The sequence below is a fragment of the Callorhinchus milii genome, unplaced genomic scaffold (assembly GCF_018977255.1).
Source record: "Callorhinchus milii isolate IMCB2004 unplaced genomic scaffold, IMCB_Cmil_1.0 Scaffold25, whole genome shotgun sequence".
In the NCBI taxonomy this organism is placed as follows: domain Eukaryota; kingdom Metazoa; phylum Chordata; class Chondrichthyes; order Chimaeriformes; family Callorhinchidae; genus Callorhinchus; species Callorhinchus milii.
The window spans coordinates 7,273,717-7,289,974 of NW_024704766.1; the positions used below are offsets into that span (position 1 = coordinate 7,273,717).

Genomic DNA, 16,258 nt, shown 5'->3' on the forward strand with positions numbered 1-16,258 from the left:
CCCAGCTCGGAGTCGTGCTCCGCCACTGTCAAGCTCTCCAGGACATTCCCCTGTGTGAGTGAGGGGCACTGGGTAAACCCAAGTTGTTGGATGATTGGAATTATTGGAATGGAATGTGCCCTCTCTCCCCGGGGCGATGAATTCTGCTCACTGGATAGTATTCGGCTCAAGTTGCTCACCAGGGAAATTAAACATATACGGCTTAACCCTTTGCTTTCTCCACAACCTGATTTATTTTTTGGTCGACCGAGTGTCTGAGGCCCACTGAAACCCCTCGCCAGGCTTGAGAGTCTCCAAACCAAACTACTGGGAGTTCTGAATAACACAATAAATTACCTTTCATATTGGGAGGACGTCTCAAGGCGCCGAACACTCCAGGGTTTGCACCCGAGCTGCGGGCTGGAGAAAGAGGTTAATTGCTACCAACATCTCCATTATTGTAGCATGTGATTATCGTGGAGTCCCTGTAGCTCAGTGGTTAGAGCACTCGCCTCGCAGGCGAGAGGACCCGGGTTCCATTCCCGGGCAGACACGGTGAAACCTTAAGCAAGTTTCCTTACTCCACACACACGCCTCTGTTTACCTCACAGTGAGTAGGAACTCGGTTGTTAGTCGAGTGGCAGATCGCTTTCCGGGGGGAATTAAAATAATAACTATTTGTTCACTCAATCCACGACGGTTTGTGAAACACCACTATGCGCAATTGGCTGTCGCATTTCACCACAGAATACCCAGTCACTTCACTTTAATGTATAGTCTATGTATATTGTGTGTATTTGGTGAAGCGCTTTGAAACGTCTCAATGATGTGATAAGGCGCTATGTCAAATGCAAGGATTAATATTATTACCAGGATGGTAGAAGGTGAACCAGATGAACTTTGGTCTCTTTTTGTCCAGAAGTTCCTCTGCTCCTATTTTGATACCTTCATCCAATCTCTTATTCTTTCACACGGTTCCCAGTTTATCACAAGCGACTTGCACGGTTGTGTTCTATGCCCTGACACCGGCTTGCTTCCAGGTAAAGCTTAAAACTGTAATAAACTTAATGAGAAACTACAATGTATATTATAAATAACTAACAGCTTTAAGGGCTGTATGTAATTTTATCTGTGGGTTCAGATGACTGCGATGAAAACTGGGACTAACTTTGGTGACCTCAGTTAAACTCCTGTATCGGATGACACCCTCACACCACAGCCCGTCTGTTATCAATTATTCTTTACCTCTCGCCTGAGCTTTCACAACCTTTGAGGTGGAGGTTGTTGAGCTAACATTGTTTAACAACTTTTGTGCCTTGGAGTCTCCACTTTTTATCCGTTATTCGTGTCGTGTCTTAAACCATTTCTCCGCCCGCAGGCTCGCGGGTCTCTGAGCTGTGGCTGTGTGCGTCACTAATGATCCTTTCCGTGTCTCAGTGTTTGTTAAACGGTGCTCCAGTCAATGGGACACAGCTGCTGGCCTATCTCAGTTGGCTTCTTCAGTTCGTATACTTGTTGACCTCTCTGCCCCCTTTTGCCATCTGGAGTCGGGGGAAGAGCGGTTGTCAAACAGGAGGTGAACCAACTGCTTAAAGAATAACAAATACCTTTCTATTTAGGAGCCTCTGCAGGGAGCTTCATCTGTTCATCTATCTGTTGCCCAAATTCTTCCACGTTTTCTGAAACACAAACTCCCTAAAGGCCACTCATCAGAGACCAGAACAATGTAAGATTAACATTGTTCTCTTGGTCCTGTTGGTCCTCCCATTGCTGCGCACAAAATTGGCTGCTGCGCTTGCGTGCAGTCAATACGTTTCACAGCGAGTCCTGTCTGGTGAAGGGCTTTACCATGTCCTCCCTCCTGACTTGAGAGACACTGGATCAAACGCAAGGATTATTCGTTCTGTGGTGCCTGCGTAAATGGGTTCAGTTGAAGAAAACTGTTTGGCCCATTTGATGCCATTAAAAAGGTCCTTTAGCCAATTTGCTCTCATCCACGTTGGGACTTGTATCACATGTTCTAAGCTGACACTCCAATGAAGTCCTGGGGGTGGTGTTGTATTGTCGGAGGTGCCGTCCTTTGGATGAGATGTTAAACCGAGGCCCTGTCTGTGCCTGGTCAGGTGGACGTTAAAGATCCTGTGGGGCTGTTCAAAAAAGAAGGGAGTTTCTCTCTTTGGTGTCATGGTGTCAATCCCCAAATTGGTCGCTCACCCCCGGCTGTTTGTGGGGACGCTGCTGTGCGTAACTGGCTGCTGCGTTTCACCCACGAAATACACAGTCACTGCACTTTACAGTAAATCCTGTGAAGTGCTTTCAGGAGTCTCGACAACGTGATAAGGCGCTGGGTCAAATGCAAGGATTATTATTATTATTAACCTTGGCCAATTTGATCTCATCCTTTGGACATACATACACACATGCAATCATACATACACACGCGCGCGCACACACACACAGATAGGCAGACAGGATGAATAATTCTCCTATTTGATCGAGTGCTGTTCATCTCCACAAAGTCTCCCTTCGAGACGGACGAGCTTGAGCTTGATGTGAAATGACTGAATCTCGTGTTGAGCGCGTTGCGAAATGTCACAAATTTGCAGCCGCATCTTTCGTAAGGAAGCGATAGAGCCTTTTAGTTGGGGGCCCAACCCGGCGAGCGAGCGAGAGAGCGAGCGAGAGAGAGAGCGAGAGAGCGAGCAGAGTAACGTGAAACCCTGTCACAGGCTGTGCCGTGAGTCAGCGAGTCGGGTTCCTGCAGGGGCTCCCGCTCCTGTTATCACTGGTTCCTGCTGTGAATCAGTGTCAATTAAAAGATGGCAGATAGCTCAACAGAAATAGTGTGAGAGCAGGGATCTGGTCCCTGGGGTAGATGTACATTTATTACAATGCTGCTGGATGACGCACGGAAGGTATCTGGGACTGCATCAACCGCAGAGCTTTGCTGCGACTGACATGAAATACGAGTTTCCTTGCGTCAAATTGTAATGACGATCCTGGCATTTGATACAGCGCCTTTCACACCGGGAAGATGTCTCCCATCAGGAGCCGCGCCTTCAGCCGCTATCCCCCGAACCGCTACCCCCGAACCGCTACTCCCCGAACCGCTACCCCCCCCCAAAATGGCTCCAAATTCCTACACAATCCAGTGTTTATTGTACACAGAAAAATGCTCGAAACCCATAAATTGTCCCCCCGCCCCCTCTCCACCCCACAGGAGCTGTAATAATAATAATAAACCTTGCATTTGATATAGAGCCTCATCGAGACTTCGTGACATCTCAAAGCGCTTCACAGAATATACTGTGAACATTGTGGACAAAATGCCAATTGCGCACAGCAGCGTCCCCACAAACAGCCGTGGATTGAGTGAGTGACCAAATTTATTTGGTATTTTATTTTTATTTTATTTTGTAATTTTGTATGACACCCAATATTCTACACTTCCCCAAAGTGCTCGAAACAACTGACGCTGGACCGAAAAGTTCCACTCGACTGCTCGGCTCATTAAATATAAAGTGAGCAGATTGTGTCCCCCTCAGTGTTCAGCTGATCTGTGTGTGTGTGTCGGCATCAGAGCCTCACCAGCGGCGGAGCGATGGCGAGAGGATGTGTCACGGTCAGTGCCTAAGTATTGGTGCTTCTTGCCAAAGAGTTCAGAGTTCAAGCACCGTCTGTTACCCCTTCTACCGAGAGTCCACGCGAGTCCGTGTCCGTGTCTGTGTGTGTGTGTGTCTGTGTGTGTGTGTCTGTGTGTGTGTGTGTGCTGCTGTGTATGTGCCTTGTGTGTGTGCCTTGTGTGTGTGTGTGCCTTGTGTGTGTGTGTGCCTTGTGTGTGTGTGTGTGTGTAATGTGTGTGTGTGCGCCTTGTGTGTGTGTGTGTGTGTCTTGTGTGTGTGTGTGCCTTGTGTGTGTGTGTGCCTTGTGTGTGTGTGTGTGTGTGCGCGCCTTGTGTGTGTGTGCACCTTGTGTGTGTGTGTGTGTCTTGTGTGTGTGTGTGTGCCTTGTGTGTGTGTGTGCCTTGTGTGTGTGTGTGTGCCTTGTGTGTGTGTGTGCCTTGTGTGTGTGTGTGTGCCTTGTGTGTGTGTGCGCCTTGTGTGTGTGTGTGTGCCTTGTGTGTGTGTGTGTGCCTTGTGTGTGTGTGTGTGTGCCTTGTGTGTGTGTGCCTTGTGTGTGTGTGTGCCTTGTGTGTGTGTGTGTGTGCCTTGTGTGTGTGTGTGTGTATGCGTGTGTGTACGTGCCTTGTGTGTGTGTGTGCCTTGTGTGTGTGTGTGCCCCTTGTGTGTGTATGTGCCTTGTGTGTGTGTGTGTGCGTGTGTGTATGTACCTTGTGTGTGTGTGTGTGTGTGTATGTGCCTTGTGTGTGTGTGTGTGTGTGTATGTGCGCACTTTCAGGATCAATCAAATTCCAAAAATAAATAATAATAATTTGGTCACTCAATCCACGACTGTGGCCATTTTGCCCACCAAATACACAGTCACTCCACTTTACTGTATATCCTGTGAAGCGCTTTGAGACATCACAACAATGTGATAAGGCACTGTATCAAATGAGAGGATTATTATTATTATAACTTTGAGGCTTTCAGCCACTCAGCCCCGAGGCTCTGGAACTCCCTTCTCACTCCCTTCCCCTCTCTTCACGTTTTCAGGTCTTGGATCAAGACCTTTCTTTTCGACGGTGCCTTTGGTCACCTTCCCCCCCCCTCCCCCGGGTGCTCCCCCTCCCCCGGTGCTCCCCCCCTCCCCCGGGTGCTCCCCCTCCCCAGGTGCTCCCCCCCTCCCCCCGGGTGCTCCCCCTCCCCCCGGGTGCTCCCCTCCCCCCGGGTGCTCCCCTCCCCGGGTGCTCCCCTTCCCCCTCCCCCCGGGTCCTCCCCTCCCCCCGGGTGCTCCCACCCCCTCCCCCCGGGTGCTCCCCCTCCCCCTCCCCCCCCCTCCCCCCGGGTGCTCCCCCCCTCCCCCCGGGTGCTCCCCCTCCCCCCGGCTCGGCCCCGGGACCCATTACTGTGAAGCGCTCTGAGACGCCGTCCGGTGTGGAGGGCACTATATAAATCCAAGTTGTTGTTGTTCATTAATGTAATTAGTTCAGTCTTCAGTCTTGGAAAGCGATCAGACATCCCCGAAGGACATCGCTCTCTCTCTCTCTCTCTCATGTAAATCTGCGCCAAATTGCAGTTGTGTGACCCCCCCCCAGTGAAGGCCAAGCTCCGAGGTCTCTGAGTCACTCCCTATTTGGTCCAGAAGTTCAAGGTGACTCCTGACTGTATACCATCCTGACCTGACCATCCCCTCCGCTCAGCGGCTCCGGTCTCCTCCACGTCCCCCGCCCTACCCATCCCAACATCGACGGTCGATTGGCAGCTCACTTATCCACAGGTAATAATCCATCCCCCGCCCGAAAGAAATAATAAATTGGTCACTTCCATCCACGGCTGTTTGTGGGGACGCTGCTGTGCGCAATTGTCTGCTATGTTTTGCCCACAAAACACAGTCACTGCACTTCACAGTCTAGTCTGTGAAGCGCTTTGAGACGTGTCGTGATAAGGCACTGCATCAAATAAATGTGAGGGTTATTATTATTGCGTTCACGAGGGAACCGCTGCCGTCAGAGATTTCGTCAACAGCAACAAACCTCCAGATAAAGTCCATTAACAGTCGCAGAGGACAACGGCCATGTTGAGCCTTGTGCGATCGCGGCCATTTTCAGAGAGTCGGCCGAGCGGAAAATACAGAGAAAATAGTGCACTGAGCGTCCACTTACACACAGGTTAAACACCCCTCAACCCCACTGAGGAAGCGGTGCGGCCCAAGGCCAGGATCGCACACAGCATTGAGCTCAATGGCTCCCACTAACCGCTCCCTCCCCATCCCACTAACCGCTGCCGCCTCACGACTGCCTCCTCCCTGTCCCTCGAGACCTCTGTCCACCATCAGTGGCCGCACTTTCAACCACTAGGCCACGAAACTCTGGAACACTCTCCCTCAATCCCTCAATCCCTCCCTCCGCCTCACCCCCACCTCCTTCCCCATCTTCAAGTTGTGCCTGAGAAGACCCTCGGTCACCCCCCCCCCCCACCCCCCACACCCCACTGTGTGAGGGGCACTGTGGTTGTTATTGTACTGATTGCAAAGCCAAAGCTCAGGGCATTTTCGTGATGTAAATTCACCTTTGTTTCCGATCAGCAATTGCTGTTTTAGCATTGACTGAAAACCACCAACACTCACCACTCCATCCCACCCACCCCCCCCACCCCTCCCCACCCTCTCCATCCCCCCCCCACCCCCCCACCCCCTCCCCACCCTCTCCATCCCCCCCACCCCTCCCCACCCTCTCCATCCCCCCCCACCCCCCCCACCCCCTCCCCACCCTCTCCATCCCCCCCACCCCCCCCCACCCCCTCCCCACCCTCTCCATCCCCCCCACCCCCCCCACCCCCTCCCCATCCCCCCCCACCCCCCCCACCCCCTCCCCACCCTCTCCATCCCCCCCCACCCCCCCCCACCCCTCCCCACCCTCTCCATCCCCCCCCACCACCCCCCACCCCCTCCCCACCCTCTCCATCCCCCCCCACCCCCCCCCACCCCCCCCACCCCTCCATCCCCCCCCACCCCTCCCCACCCCCTCCATCCCCCCCCACCCCCCCACCCCCTCCATCCCCTCCCCACCCCTCCATCCCCCCCCACCCCTCCCCACCCCTCCATCCCCCCCACCCCCTCCCCACCCCCTCCATCCCCCACCACCTGGGGGTGGGGGGTGTGTGGGGGTGGGTGGGAGTGTGTGTGGGGCGGTGTGTGGGGGTGTGTGTGTGGGGGTGTGTGTGTGGGGGGGCGGTGTGTTGGGGGCGGTGTGTGGAGGGGGTGTGTGTGTGGGGGCAGTGTGTTTGCGGGGCGGTGTGTGGGGGGGGTGTGTGGGGGTGTGTGTGGGGTGTGTGTGTGGGGGCGGTGTGTGTGGGGGGGTGTGTGTGTGGGGGGCGGTGTGTGTGGGGGTGTGTGTGGGGGTGTGTGGGGGTGTGTGTGGGGGGCGGTGTGTGTGGGGGTGTGTGTGTGGGGGGGGGGTGTGGGGGTGTGTGTGTGGGGGGCGGTGTGTGTGGGGTGTGTGTGAGGGGGGCGGTGTGTGTGGGGGTGTGTGTGGGGGGGGGGGTGTGGGGGTGTGTGTGTGGGGGTGTGTGTGTGGGGGTACCTGTGTGTGTGGGGGCGGTGTGTGTGGGGGTACGTGTGTGTGTGGGGGGTGTGTGTGGGGTGTGTGTGTGTGGGGGTGTGTGTGGGGGGGGTGTGTGTGGGGGTGTGTGTGGGTGTGTGTGTGTGGGGGGTGTTGGGGGGTGTGTGTGTGGGTGTGTGTGGGGGTGTGTGTGGGTGTGTGGTGGGGGTGTGTGGGGGTGTGTGTGTGGGTGTGTGTGGGGGGGTGTGTGGGGGTGTGTGGGGTGTGTGGCGGTGTGTGTGGGGTGTGTGTGTGGGTGTGTGTGTGTGGGGGGGGTGTGTGTGTGGGTGTGTGTGTGGGTGTGTGTGTGGGGGGGTGTGTGGGGGTGTGTGTGTGGGTGTGTGTGGGGGTGTGTGTGTGGGTGTGTGTGTGGGGGGGGGGTGTGGGGGTGTGTGTGGGTGTGTGTGTGGGGTGTGTGGGGGGTGTGTGTGGGGTGTGTGTGGGGGTGTGTGTGTGTGGGTGTGTGTGGGGGTGTGTGTGTGGGGGGGGGTGTGGGGGTGTGTGTGTGGGGGGGGTGTGTGTGGGGGTGTGTGTGGGGGGGGTGTGTGTGGGGGTGTGTGTGGGGGGGGTGTGGGGGTGTGTGTGGGGGGTGTGTGTGGGGGGTGTCTGTGGGGGGTGTGTGTGGGGTGTGTGTGTGGGGGTGGTGTGTGTGTGGGTGTGTGTGTGTGGGGGGGTGTGTGTGGGGGTGTGTGTGGGGGTGTGTGTGGGTGTGTGTGTGGGGGTGTGTGTGGGGGGTGTGTGGGTGTGTGTGGGGGTGTGTGTGGGGGTGTGTGGGGGTGTGTGTGTGGGGGTGTGTGTGGGGGGGTGTGTGTGGGTGTGTGTGTGGGGGGGTGTGTGTGGGGGTGTGTGTGTGGGTGTGTGTGTGTGTGGGGGGGTGTGTGTGTGGGTGTGTGTGTGGGTGTGTGTGTGGGTGTGTGTGTGGGGGGGTGTGTGTGGTGTGTGTGTGTGGGGTGTGTGTGTGGGTGTGTGTGTGGGGGGTGTGGTGTGGGGGTGTGTGTGGGTGTGTGTGTGGGGGTGTGTGGGGGGTGTGTGTGTGGGGTGTGTGTGTGGGGGTGTGTGTGTGTGGGTGTGTGTGGGGGTGGTGTGTGGGGGGGTGTGGGGGTGTGTGTGGGGGTGTGTGTGGGTGTGTGTGTGGGGGTGTGTGTGGGGTGGTGTGTGTGGGGGGTGTGTGTGGGGTGTGTGTGGGGGTGTGTGTGGGGGGGTGTGGGGGTGTGTGTGGGGGGTGTGTGTGGGTGTGTGTGTGGGGTGTGTGGGGTGTGTGTGTGGGGGTGTGTGTGGGGGGTGTGTGTGGTGGGGTGTGTGTGGGGTGTGTGTGGGGGTGTGTGTGTGTGGGTGTGTGTGTGTGTGGGGGTGTGTGTGGGGGGTGTGTGGTGTGGGGGTGTGTGGGGTGTGTGTGTGGGGGTGTGTGTGTGGGTGTGTGTGTGGGTGTGTGTGTGGGGGGGGGTGGGGGGGGGTGTGGGGGTGTGTGTGTGGGGTGTGTGGGGGGTGTGGGGGGGGGGGGGAGTGTGGAGCCGGGGGCGAGAGGTGAGGCAGAGGAAGGGAGTAATTGAATTGAAACGGCGCAGAAACGAGTGAACGAAACCGCAGCAAAATACACACACACATCGCTGCTGAATGCGCTTAATTAATAATGAAGAGGGAACAATCCGAACACTTGTAAAGCACTTGAAGTACCGTTTGTGTGCCTGTTATTGAGCCCGCGGGGGGTGGGGGAGGTGTGGGGGGGCTGAGGTTATATGGAGCTGATTTACTTTGCCGGGTAATGGAAGCTCCTGATTCCAGCCCGTGTTCGCTCCCTCGAGATGTAATTAATTAGGAAGCCTCAAGCCTCGCTCACACTCACACACACGGCTGCCGCTTATTGTTTTGCGGGAGAAAAAAAAGGTCAAGGTCATCCGTTACCGCCGAACATGAATCGGTAACGGTGCGAGGGCAGGACGGCTCTGGGACAGGGTTAGAGCTAACCCCCAGTCCCCTGTCCCCCTGTCCCCCTCCCCCTCCCGGGGTTAAGGATTTGCTTTTCCTCTTAAAACCAGAGACAGCAGTGTCCTTGATTTTGTGCATTGACGGGCGGTTGGTATCACGTGCGCTCCCTTTATCTCTAAACGCTTCCCCAAAAAACTGCCTCACTTGAAGGACACTACATTTCGTCCACAAAATATGCAGTCACTACATTTTACAGTGTATCCTGTGAAGCACTTTGAGACGTGGAGGGGGAGGGGGAGGGGGTGGGGGAGGGGGAATTCATTTTCTCTTCTCACCCTAAGGACAGCGCCTCCGACAATGCAATGCTCCCCCACAACAGCACTGGAGGGTCAACCTGGACTGTGAGCTCAAACTCAAAGTCTTTCAACGTCCAACATTGCATCGAAGATGGACCTCTTGGTTTGAGGCTTCTTCATAGCTGAGGAGTGATGACTTTGTGGAGTCCTGTAGCTCAGTGGTTAGAGCACTCGCCTCGCAAGCGAGAGAGGACCTGGGTTTGATTCCCGGACAGGGGGTGAAATGTTGGGCAAGTTTCCTTACTCCACACGCCTCTGTTTACCAGTAATCAGTAGGAACCCGGTTGGCGGATCACTTTTCAGGGATAATAATTCCTTCAAAATAATTTAAAATAATTTGGTCACTCATTCCTCGGCTGTCTGTGGGACGCTGCTGTGTGCAATTGGCTGCCCCGTTTGGCCCACAAAATATACAGTCAATTTACTTTACAGTAGATCCTGTGAAGCGCTTTGAGACGGCTCGAACATGTGATGAGGTACTGTATCAAATGCGAGGAATATTATTATTATTACCAGTTCTCTCAGCCACTACGCCCTGAAACTCTGGAACGCTCTCCCTCAGTCCCTCCGCCTTGCCCCCTCCCCTTTTTCAAGTCCCGCCTGAAAACCTTCCTCTTCGACCGTGATTACGGCCACCTCCCCCCGCCCCCCCCCCCCCCCGGCTCGGAGTCAGGCTCTGCCACTGTTAAGCGTGGAGGGCACTGGATAAGTGCAAGTTGTTGTTGTTGCTGTATTAGGGAATGTCCTGGGTTTTGGAGCCCGAGATATTGTGTTGGGTTTTGCCTTCAGAGTCTACGGACTTGGAGTTGAGACAAAATCTGACAATTGTGCTGCTCCTGAGCCCCATCTGCTGGACTTCACTCCAAAGAACACCTCAGAACCCGACAGACGCTTTCCTCGACAAAGGACAGTTTCCTTGATTTTATTAATAATAACAGTAACAATAATCCTCGCGGTTGATGGAGCGCCTGATCACGTCGTTGAGAGGTCTTAAAGAACTCAACAGGACTGTGTATTTTGGTAGAATCTCCAACCTGCTCACACCCAACTCCTGCACCCCGTCCCCTTTGCTTGGCCAACAGAGCAGGGGCTTCCTGCGAGTTGCCCGAACCATCGTACCCTCCCCTCCACCATCAGCTCTGCCCTTCCTCTCCACCATCAAGGGACAGAACAAATACATTCCCACAAAGGGAAAGGAGGGCATCCAAACCTCCCTGGATGACTAAGGAAATTGGGATTAAAATCAAACAGAAAAAGGTTTATGATAAATTTCAGGTCCAAACACAGAAGATAATCAAATAGAAGATAGAAAGTACAGAGGAGAACTGAGAAAGGAAATAAGAGGCAAACAGATTGTATGAGAAAAGGTTAGCGGGAAATATAAAAGGGAAGCTTAAGGTATTTTAAAGCATATAAAGAATAAAAGATCATTCAAAGGTAGGGTGGGTCCAATTAGGGACAAGGGAGAAAATCTTGTGGAGGCAGAGGGTGTGGCTGACGTACCGAATGAGGACTTTGCAGCTGTCTTCACAAAAGAAGAGGATGGAGCCAATGCCGCAGTATCGGAAGAGAGGGGAGAGAAATTGGATAAGATAAGAATAAACCAAGAGGAGGTACTAAAAAGGTTGTCGATCCTCAAGGTAGATAAGTCATCCGGTCCGGACGGGATGCATCCGAGGTTACTCAGAAAAACCCTTTGCACCCGATCCAGCATTGCACGAAGATAATAAGCCTCGCGTTTGATACAGTGCCTGGGACGTCTCACAGGCCTTCATCACATTTACTGTGAAATGTAGGTTTGATTCCCGGGAAGGCCGAAACCTCAGGCAAGTTTCCTTACTCCACACGTCTGTTTACCCAGCAATCAGGAGGAACCCGCTTGTCAGTCGATTGACGGATCACTTTCAGGGGGTGATAATTCTTTGAAAAAAAATTGTGGTCCCTCAGTCCACGACTGTTTGTGGGACGCTGCTGTGCGCAATTGGCTGCTGTGTTTCGTCCGCAAAATATACGGTCAATTCACTTTACAGTTAATACTGTGAAGAACTTTGAGACGTTTCAATGACGTGATATAAGGCGCTGTATGAAATGCACGGTTGATATTTGTTTTGCAGGGAAACGGAGCAGCCAATTTGCGCAAGCAATACCTTGCAAACAGTCCAACAGTCCATAAATTGAATGATTTATTTTTACTGGGGCAGAGGTGGGGGGGTTGGCAGTGTTTGACAGGACACCGAGAGAATCACCCTTTCTCTTTTCGAACAGCGCCTCACTCCATAGATGCTGCCTGACCTGCTGCGAGTTCCTGGCAACTTCTGTTTTTAATTAATTCCTGGCAACCTGGTCCAGTCGATAATTACCCTCTGGGTTCGGGAATACTTCCTGGTGTCCATCCAGCTTTGCAACCCCGAATCCTTGGGGCTTGAGTCCAATTTGCACCAGCAAAGTGATTGACTAGAACATCCTCACCCTAAACATCGGAACAATCAGTTTTTTCTAGTCGCTGGGTATATTGCAAAGCGGAGTGACTGTGTATTTTTTGGGCGAAACGCGGCAGCCAATTGCACACACAGCGTCCTCACACAGAGTCATGGATTGAGTGACCACATTTCTTTTCAGGGATCATTGCTGTGTCTGCAGTAAGGAGACTTGCTTAAGGTATCGCGCTGCCCGGGAACCAGTATATGAATCAGTCAGCCTGCGTGCTATTAAACTGACATAACTTCCTGTTGAGGCTGGAATCTCAACGTCCCTTTCAAACTAAATCTATATTTTATTATTTTATCTCTATGTCGGCTTTTCACCTGCTGTAATCTGCATTTGGCAGAGCTTTGCTCTGAACGTCAACGCTAACTTATTTCCCTTATCGCTTTGTTTCCAAAGTCCCCAGTGACCTTTGAAGCTGATGTGCGGAGGGTATTTTGTTTCGTAATGTAGGGAAAGAGAGAGAGAGAGAGAGAGAGAGAGAGAGCGAGGGAAAGAGAGAGAGAAAAAAAACAAATGGTTTTATTTTTACACACACCGTATATATAAAAAAATCAAAATTTGCTTCGTTAAAAAAAACCTTGTTCGCACACAAAATACACAATCACTTTACAACGTAATCTGGGAAGTGGTTCAAGACATTTTCGTGAAGTCAAATGCGCTGCATCAAATCTAAGGATTATTTTTATTTTTACTATTATATGCCCCCTGCTCCCACCCCACTGCTGCGACTCAAACTCTAGTCTTTATTTTTATTTCTTCCTTAATTCCCGGGCGCTCTGGGCTGCTAACGCGGCTGAGGGCCGCTAAATAAATGCAAGTTATTGTTGTAATTTGGAAGCCATCATTCCCCACTGCTCTTCACAATAATTAACAAATAATTATTCAAGTGTAAAAGGAACATCGGTCAACACAGATCCCCTCCCAGGCCTTAAATTCCTCATGTTCCTAGCCTCAACATGTGAGGATTTGAGATTTATTCGCCAATAATTTTGAAAAATCCTTACATTCTGCCTTTATTGTGGGAGGGGATTTCTGCAGTTCTCGGAAAGATAAAAGACTTCCTTCTGCCCTGTCCCTCACACCTCCTCTCTCCCTGCAACCCCTTCCCCCAATTGCTCGATCTCCAACCCCTCCAACCCCCAAAGAGTTTTTCTGGAACTCCGGGACAAAATGGGTTTCGGCTCAAGAACGGCGCCTTAATACGGGTGAATTTCCAGCGAGGCAGAACTCTGCTTTAATAAAAATAATCCTTACATTTAATACAGCGCCTTAGCACGTCGTTGAGATGTCTCAAAGCACTTCACAGAATATACTGTGAAGTGCAGTAACTATATATTTTGTGGGCGAAACACAACAACAATAAGATTTCATTTATAGAGCGCCTTTCACGTCGGGAGGACATCCCAAGGCGATGGACAGTTGGGTCAGGACCCGAGCATTGGGGAAATGGTCAGGGTGCGAGGAGGGGAGGGAGGGAGCGAGGAGGGGGGAAATGGTCAGGGTGCGAGGAGGGGAGGGAGTGAGGAGGGGGGGATGGTCAGGGTGAGGGGAGGGGAGGGAGGGAGCGAGGAGGGGGGAAATGGTCAGGGTGAGGGGAGGGGAGGGAGGGAGTGAGGAGGGGGGAAATGGTCAGGGTGAGGGGAGGGAGGGAGCGAGGAGGGGTAGAGAGTCGAGAGGGGAGCTGAAGGCTGAAGGTCAAAGAGAAAGGTCTTGAGACCGGCCTTGAAGGAGGAAAGGGAGGAAGCGGCGAAGGCACTGGGGATGGAGTTCCAGAGCCTCGGGGCTGAGAGGCTGAAGGCCACCGATGGTCGGGCAGTTGGGGCGGGGGATGTGGAGCAGACCGGAGCCAGAGGAGCGGAGGGTACGGGCAGGTAGGGAGGGGGATAGTAGGTCGGAGAGGTAGGAGGGAGCGAGGCCGTGAATGGCCTTGTAGGTGAGGATGAGGATCTTGAATTCGATCCTCTGGGGGATGGGGAGCCAGTGGAGGCGAGCGAGGGCGAGGGTGAGGGTGAGGGCGAGGGCGAGGGTGAGGGCGAGGGCGAGGGCGAGGGCGAGGGTGGGAGTGATGTGATCGCGGTGTCTGGTGTGGGACAGTACACGAGCTGCAGAGCTCTGAATGACCTGCAGTGTGGAGGGAGGGCCGGGAAGGCCGGCGAGGAGACAGCCAATTGCACACAGCAGCGTCCTACAAACAGTCGTGGATTGAGCGACTACATTATTTTTTTTGGAGGGGTTATTACCGTTAGGTAAATAGAGGAGTGTATGTGTGGAGTAAGGAAACTTGCCTCAGGGTTCGCCCCGACCGGGAATCGAACCCAGGTCCTCTCGCTGGCCAGGAGAGCGCTCTAACCACTGAGCTACAGGACCCCACAAATAGCTTCTGGTAAATAACTTGGTTAAAACATGCTGCAGCTGCTGCGATAAACCGAGGAGATGGAAGCGAATCTCCATCACTTCAGGCAGAGACGTAGAATAACAGGCGCAGCTTTATTCTTCACTTGTCTTGCACTGTATCACAGAACAAATTCTAAATTTGCTCTGTGGGTTAAACCAATGGTCCCTCGATCTTGCACCTCACTCCCCCACCCCACCCCTTCATGCCCCAAAACATCTCATCTCTCAGTAGGAGAGACGACCAACAGATAGATTTTTTAAAAAATAATATTTTTAATTTTCTTTTCAAATAAAATTCCAGCTCACAAATACGCACGCCCACACTGAAGAATTATTATTATTATTATGCTTTTTGCTGCGATATATTATTACGAAACAGACAAGAAGAATGCGAACAAGTATTCATAAATCTGGAGACAAGGTGGTCGAGAGATAAATGAATTGGATGGTGGTATGCAGTCACTCTATGAGATTGTGTTTCCATTCTCTCCCCGACATCTATCCTCCACTCCTTTTTCTGGGCTGTTTCGCTCTCCTGGGCTTCAGGATGGTATAGTTTGCGTATATCGTGTGTTGGTGAGATAAAAAGGGAATGAAGAAAGCTCGGAAGAATCTTGAAGATCTACAATAGAAAGAAATGGAAAAAAAAGTATCTATTATTATATTATTGATAGTAATAATAATCCTTGCATTTGATATAATAACATTAACTCCTTGGATTTGACACAGCACCTTATCAAGTCGTCGAGAAGTCTCAAAGCGCTTCACGGAATATATTGTAAAGTGAATTGACTGTGTATTTTGTGGGCTAACGAGGCAGCCAATTTGCGCACAGAGACGTTGCACAAATAGCCACGGGAGAATCAGCCCGGCTCAGTTGGTAGCATTCTCGGCTCGGAGTCAGAAGGTTGTGGGTTCAACCCCATGAGCCCACAGTCCAGGCTGACACCCCAATGTAGCATTGTATACGCACTCCGAGTCGCTACCCTGTGTGACAGACGCCCAATATAGATATATAATGCATCTTATTGCTGTATTGTTGGGAGTTGCTGCTCTTCGGTAGAGACATTAAACCATGACTCAAAGCCAGTGGATACTCTTGACAGAAGCTCGCTGTGCCAGCTAACTGCGCCAGTTACAGCAACTACCATTTCTTCTCCCTCCCCCTCCCTCTCCCCCTCCTCTCTGTGGGGAAATCTCTCTCTCACGCTAATTCTCTTCAGTTTTATAAATGAGAAGCGTGCGTGAGCTCAGGAAGCCGCGTGTCTCCGGCTCATCATTAAGCTCGCGGTTGCAAGATAAAATGTTAATTAACGCACGCTCATTAAAGCCTTTGATTTCTCTCGAAAAAAAACACACGTTTTCCGGCTTGGATATCAATTATCAGGAAATCTCTGGGAACCACACTCACACCGACAAAACAGTTTCAAACGATATCACCAATTTTCATACAAGATTCTCAGGGGACACATTAGAATAAATAAAATAAAAGCTCACAGGCTCAGGCTGATGCTCCAGAGCAGTGCTGGGGGGGGGGGGATGAGGGGAGTTGAGCGGCAGAGGTTGGGGGGAGTAGGTGAACGGGGTCTCCTTCGAGCTATTCTATAAATGCAATTTATTGTTGCTGTTGCCGTGCGCAAACTGTCAGCCGCATTTGCCCCCGGACGCTCTTTGAGGCTTTTCTACATTATAGCGGGAGCGCGGATTAATTATTATGGATTATTATTATTATACAACTGTGTAACAGGAAAAAATTAGCAGGGCAGTAAAAATAGACAAGACAGTCTTGTCTATTTTTACTGCCCTGTTAATTTTTTTAGGGAGGGGAATGTATGTTTGTGGAACACTCCTGTGCCCAATTGGCTGCTGCATTTCGCCCACAAAATACACAGTCACTACACTTTACAGTATGTCC

The 16,258-nt window shown here is 52.3% G+C and overlaps 1 protein-coding gene across 1 annotated transcript in view; it reads right to left on the bottom strand.

The window, feature by feature from the left end:
* Nucleotides 1-14,596: 14,596 nt before the first annotated feature.
* alg9 (ALG9 alpha-1,2-mannosyltransferase) overlaps nucleotides 14,597-16,258 on the bottom strand; it is a gene marked incomplete in the record, with an annotated part of 39,385 nt that continues 37,723 nt past the window's right edge. Inside the window, 1 exon segment of the mRNA XM_042343911.1 lies at nucleotides 14,597-14,965. Coding sequence (XP_042199845.1) covers nucleotides 14,842-14,965 — 124 coding nt within the window.